Source organism: Argentina silus, assembly GCF_951799395.1.
Source record: "Argentina silus genome assembly, chromosome: 10".
Classification (NCBI taxonomy): domain Eukaryota; kingdom Metazoa; phylum Chordata; class Actinopteri; order Argentiniformes; family Argentinidae; genus Argentina; species Argentina silus.
This window is the reverse complement of record NC_139664.1, coordinates 20,010,515-20,017,336: the sequence shown is the minus strand read 5'-3', so window position 1 is coordinate 20,017,336 and position 6,822 is coordinate 20,010,515. Positions and strand designations below refer to the sequence as shown.

Genomic DNA, 6,822 nt, shown 5'->3' with positions numbered 1-6,822 from the left:
TCATTACGTGCATTAACATATAGTATGTACATGAAAAAAGAAACACATTTTGTTTATTTCAGAACAAGTTTGCTGGGGTCTTGGGTTAGTATAGCCCCGGACTGCACATCTTAATGTTTGTACTCAATATATATACAATTTACAAAACTGAAAAAGACTAAATTGTTGATGAATGAATACAAAGAGAATGTTACCACAGGTAACACATTTTCAAAGACTTGAGTCATTGAGTAGTTTGAGTCTTAGGAATTATGTTCTCTGATTCAATCAGTCCAGAGGTGATCCATACACCTCAACCTCACACAGGGTCAGGTATTCCTTTCTGCCTGGAATGACCACGTTGACGTAGCGACCCTCCATCCCATTACACTGGAAGGTTCTGGAGAAACCTCCAGGGATGGAGGAGATCACAGCACACCTGAGGAATGGAGCAGAAACTAAATAGTGACAAAGTGACAGTAAGGTTAATATTAACAGTTTGACTTACTTAAATACTACTAGTCTGAATGTGTTTGATATAAACAGAAGAAACTCTCACCTGGGATTGTTGTTGCCATTGTTGTCGTCCACAGAGTCTCCGATGAGGATCTCAGCTCCATTGAGTCTGTTGGGAACACTGTCCACTGTGTTGGTAATGGTCACAGAGAACACCTTGTAGGTCTTTAAAAGGTCCACTCGCCACCATGGGTTAAAGTTAGCTTTGGTATGGGTACAGGACCCATCTCCATAAATGCCATTCCGATTGCCATCAATAGCATTGTTAGCGAAACCAAACCCACCCAATGACGACTGTGTAGCCTTTCCTGCCATTGCCACATTTTTACCTGGACAGAAATGTGAAGAAAAATATATCCATTATATATATCCTAATATAACTTAGTTTGTTATAGACTGTCCATGCACTGCAATTTGTACATGGAATTTTAGTTGTTGAACCAATTACAGTAAGATATACGTAATGCTTTGAATTCAATATAAATATCTAATAAAAATGTATTCATATATATTACAAAGTTGCATTATTTTTAACATATGACTGAATAACTGAATGATTGTACGTATGCCTTTTAAAACTAAAGACCATCACTGTTCTATAAATGGATATAACCCTTCATTACTTGTTTCAGTAGTAATAAAATGTATGATTCCAGAAAAAATGCAAGTGATATCCTTACCAGTTGGGGCAAGGTACCCATACACCTCCACTTCACAGAGCATCAGATATTTTCCTGATCCAGGAAGAACCACAGTCACATAACGACCCTCAAAACCTGTGTTCCACTTCAGAGTGAGAGATCTACCTGCTGGAAGGGAGGAGATCACTCCAGCTCTGAAGAGAGTGGGAGAGGGTAATTTATAATGAATGACAATAATAACACATTTTATTTGTATAGCGCTTTTCATTCGGAAAAGCTCTTTAAAAAAAAATTTGCATTAAAAATTTAGGAATACGATTGCATGATAAAGATACAAACAAAGCCCTTTGTAAATCTACTGCCAAAGTTGATCGCTGGCCTTTACGTACCTTTTTTACGTTTTGTTTGTTTACAAGGATATACCCATATTTGGCGCTATTAATATAATATATGCCATTTAGCTTTTATCCAAAGCAACTTACATTGCAGTGAGTGCATACATTTCAGTATATATGGTCCCAGCAGGAATCAAACTCACAACCTAAGCGTGGTTAGCGCCATGCTCTACCAACTGAGCCACAGAGGACCACTATTAGAAAATGTAGCATATTTACTTTTTCACATTTTCAATGTGGCAAAACAGGGAAGCAAATCACAAAACTGTGTGCTTCAGTTTTAATTAAATAAAGGTGAAAAATGGGAGAGACAGCAGTGTTGAGCACTGGTGGGAATGTTGAGGGCAACTTCTGCTTTTCAACTTTACTTTCATTTAATGAAAGAGTCATGTTTCCTGTATGTTTTTTACTATCAAAACTGGTGTTAGAAAAAAAAGTGTTTTAATCTCCATTTCTTGGTTATACTATTATATAGTTTTCTCTTCCATTCAGGTTTAGTAGGGTAGATACAATGGTGAGAATATCTCAACATTTACCTTGTGTTGTGAACGCCATTATCCTGTAACAAGTTTCCAATGCGGATCTCAGCTCCATTGAGAGATCCATCACAGCAGTCCCCTCTGCTAGTGATGGTGACAGAGGTGACTATGTATGTGTCCAGCAGGTCCACTCTCCACCAGGGGTTGGTCTCGGCAATAGTGTGAGTACAGGACCCAGCATAGAAATTTGAATTCCGGTTCCCATCAATGGCATTGTGGGCATTACTGTGACCTGACCATGGGCTACTAAAGACCTTTGATTGGGTAGCTTTTCCACGCAAGGCAAGATTTTCTGCAGGAGGATAAATACAATTGTGTGAGTACAGAGCATGGACATTAACATCCAATTCCATGTCATTTGTATGTGATGAAAATGTATTATTTTACAGATATTACAGCCATAAACTAAACTAGACCCCAGCACCCAGAATTTTCCCTGCCCATAACCCTAATGGTTACTAGATATATATAATGAAAGCCCAAAGAGTTTTTACTTGGTTCCCAAATTCATCCAGTTTTAACTTAAACCTCAAAACCTCATACTTTTGATAGTAAGAGGTTGTGCCGTTCTCAAATAATCTCAAAGACAGCATATTCACAGAAATAACTAGAATAAGTGATATTAAAGGAACATTTCACAGATGGTCACCACAACGATAGATTGATAATTAGATAGATGTATGTGCTAGCACGGTGCTTATGGATGTAAACAAACCAGGCCACTTCGGGAACAGTTGGCTTACTCCCAAATACATCACTCAGGCTAAAATCCTCAAACTAGCGATACACAGCGTTTTCACATGCCCACACATTCATAAGGTGATCTGGACAACAATTTTGAGGTAAAAGATCTGTGTGTTTACTTGGAGTATTTGCACCAATTGGTGTTCCCAGGAGAGCCAACAAGAGGAAGAGTACGACCTGTCTCATCATTCTGGAGGGGAAAGAGAGCAGGATAGATAATGTACACAGGGACACAGGGCAGGCACATGAGACATTGGGTTAAAGTTCACTCAGATGTTTTCCAGACCTCAAAAGTAGTCTAATGTCAAGATTAGTCCACATCCTACACATTTATTGTAATTTTTGTCATTAAAGGGGCAATCTGGGATTTGATTATCAAACAATAACAAAGCGGTTTCGTCCTTAGACTAACACACAGAGACATGGAGACGCAAACATACAGGGCTATGGCCTCACTGAACAAACACTATTCAAACATTGATTTAGACAATTTCATGGATAGTAAAACAAAATACATCATTGCATATTATAACTATCCCAGACAGTTTGTATTCTTATAAAGCAACAAAAACAATTAGGATTGTCATCATCTTACCTTCACTTTCAGAGGAATACTGTAAAGTCACTGTCAGTGTTGATGCAAAAATTCTGTAAACTATGGTGAATGCCACAGAGGTATTTATACACCAGTCGTCAGGTTAATGATCTTATGGTATTGTTGTCTACACGTAAAATGGCACGTGCTCTTATCAGATAGATAAGGCTTTATAATGTTAAATAACTGAAACGTGATTCCTATTTATGGAGAGACACAGGACTACTAGCCAATGGAAATGTGTTTATTGTACAATGATATGGAGGAGAACAACAGTAAGCATTTACAAGGAAGTTTAGGCCGGACACGTGTGTCACAGACATTTGAAGGGCAAACAACTTTTGTCGCTTAATTTCTTTACTTTTTCAACCAACACTTCAGATGTTTTCATTTTAGTTGATGACATAATTCATTCATATTGGTACAGACCCTGCAGGACTCCTAAGTTAGAACAACATTTGTCGGTTTACTTTGCTGTTCACACTCGCAGCCACAATGCTAACATTAAATTATTAGCATGTTACCTTTTCAGTAACTTCAAGCCGGGCCATAGAGCATCACAATCAGATTTTCATTTGTGCATATGTAAAATATTTGACAAGGATATTATTTGTATCAAAAAACATAGCAACAAAAATCATCTATTGGTGACAGGAGGTGACTATGCACAGTGCCCTGCTGAAGTATTGGGACAGTGAAGCATTTTTACTTGTTTTGGGTCTGTACTCCAAAAGATTGGATTTGAAATCAAACAATTACTATACTACTATTATAAAGTATAGATTGTAAGTTATTTATTTAAGGGTATTTTTGTACATATGTGTTTAGTCTTTGATCGATAATCCTTTGCATGCAATAACTGCCTGAAGTCAGTCAATACCCATTGACCCCCCCAGACGCTGGGTATCTTCTCTGGTGATATTCTGCCACGCCTGTACTGCACCCATCTTCAGTTGTTCTTAGTTTTGAGGAATTTTTGCCTCACATCTTATCATCAGGAAATTAAATTCTTGTTCAATTGGATTTAAATCTGAAGATTGATTTGGGACATTGTCTTACTGTATGATGAAGCGCCATCCAATGAATTTGGAGGCATTTGCTTGTACTCAAGCAGACAGGATGTTTGTGTACACTTCAGAATACATTCTCCTGTTGCTGTCACCAGTTACATCATCAATTATGTTATCCAGTTCTAGTGGCAGCTATACATGCCCAAACCATAACACCCCCTCCACCATGTTTCACAGATAAGGTGGTATGCTGTAAATCTTGGGCAGATGCTTTTTTCTCCAAACTTTCCTCTTGCAATCACTCTGGTACATAATATTCGTCTTACAAGACCATTTTCCAGACCTCTGCACGCTTTGCAGGTACCTTTTAGCAAACTGTAAACCGACAAACTGATGGTGTCACGAATCAGAGACCGAACCCAAATGCAGACTAGGGACAAGCAGGTAAGTGTATAGCAAGTAGATTTAATAAGACAGGTAAAATAGAAAGGAACAGGCGGGCCAGGCAGGTAGTCAGACAGGCCGGGGTCGGGCAGGTAGACGGGTAGTCAAACAGGCAGGGGTTGAGCAGGCAGGTGGGTAGTCAGACAAGCAGGGGTTGAGCAGGCAGACGGGTAGTCAGACAGGCAGGGTACTGGAGCTGGAAGCGTGGCACAAAGACAAAACCATGAATGGCAACGATCCAGCGTTGACTAGCAGCAACACTAGGAGTATCGATTACTCGATTGCCGACAGGTGTGCTAGTCACCGCCAGAAGAGATCATGGAGGCGGAGTTGTGACAGATGGTGCTGATTAGCGTTCCCACAAAAGCCAACAAGAGAAAGAATGTCTCATCATTCTGGAGGAGAAACACAACAAGTCAAAGAATATTAAAAGAAACTGTGTTAAAGGCATACATATGTAGATGTAGTTGTTAAAACAAGATGCTCAGGCACATGGCAGAGTGAAATCAAACTTGGATTTCACTCAAATGTTTTTTCTGTGTCGTCAAATAGAATTGCAGACTAACTGTGAATAGTAAATAGAAAATATGATATTCCATGTGCCCAGTTTCAATGCCTGTGATGCACCAAATTTGGAAGCCAAACTAAAAGTGAAAGGAAGATTATATGCAAATGTGGGTGTTGGTAGATGTTAGATGTTTAAATGTCTATGTCTGATAGATGTTTTCCAGAATCATTAATTGTCTGTGCTATAAAATACCCATTTGATTAAGTGCAGCATTGCTTGACGATTTTATCCATGTATTTGCTTATTGTTTTTAAGTGTCTGTATTTTAGTTTATCATTTAAATGAATTCATTACTGAATATTAAACCCTCAGGTAAACCCTCATCCTGTAATAAAGCATAGGCTGCATTAGAAGAAACCTAGAAAATAATATGCGAACAGGTTTGAATTACTGTACTCAGGTACCTTGTATTTCTTTTAAAAAGTAACATTGTTGTGTCCTCTCAGAAGAATATTCACAGTAGATGCTGATGAGAATAATAAAAGTGAATTATAAAGAAATAAAGTGAATCTCACAGGTATTATATACTAGTCACCAAGTTTGAGCATGTTTGTCAATGTTATCCACTTTCTCTGTTGTCAATCTCCTGACAAAATAGTCATGATTCATAGAGATCACAACTTCAACACTTGATGGACTTTTAGATAAGATCAGATATTAACAACCGGTAAAAAAAAAACAAGATAAAAAACATGTGTCTTGGAGGCACTCCAGGAGGAAACAATATATTCAAGGTCATGTTAGTGAGACTGAGGACAAACTTCGAGCAAAGATCCTAATAGAAACCAAGTTGGACTTTATTGGTATGGTTAGGCTGTCTCATCTTCACCCAGTGTCTGCCACCGCAACATTCTCTCCTTACGATATTTGGTAAGGAGAGTAAGCTCCCGAGTGACAGTATGAATTGTCATTCTCTTCTACAGTGGTGCGGAGTGATTACAGTACTCATGCCAACAATAACACTAACATGTATTTAAAGTGTTTGTTAGACTAAAGTTGGATGCCATGTTAGGTCAGGACTGTATTTTAATAGGTCAATAGTATTTTTTGTATGCATTTCTATGAAGAATTATGCTTTTTATTGGGTTGGCTAGCTGATTCTTATTTCTTGTATGTAGTATGTCTTGTCTGTTGCTGTACGTCATTGAATGTTGTTTGTTTCACCATTGACCCCATTGGAAATAACTTTTTTAGAAATGCTTTCATGTGCTATCCTCTGGAAGGAGATAAATGACAATCAACTGTCTACAACTTAATAGCAGCACTGAAGCCCTCACCTGGTCCAACATAACCCACCACTCCATCGACGGTAAAAACATCTAGTCTCCAACCCTGGCATAACGTTTGACTCCCTGGTGTCTGACATCCACATAAAAACATCTGTAAAGCAG

At 38.4% G+C, this 6,822-nt stretch overlaps 1 protein-coding gene across 1 annotated transcript; it reads right to left on the bottom strand.

The window, feature by feature from the left end:
- Positions 1 to 267: 267 nt before the first annotated feature.
- LOC310811335 (fucolectin-4-like) lies at positions 268 to 6,735 on the bottom strand (the record flags this gene model as incomplete). Its single annotated transcript, XM_083679456.1, has 6 exons — positions 268 to 418; positions 539 to 824; positions 1,176 to 1,330; positions 2,068 to 2,362; positions 5,168 to 5,258; positions 6,709 to 6,735. The coding sequence occupies 6 exons, from the start codon at positions 6,733 to 6,735 to the stop codon at positions 268 to 270; spliced, it is 1,005 nt and encodes a 334-aa protein (XP_083535582.1).
- Between the last annotated feature and the right edge of the window lie 87 nt (positions 6,736 to 6,822).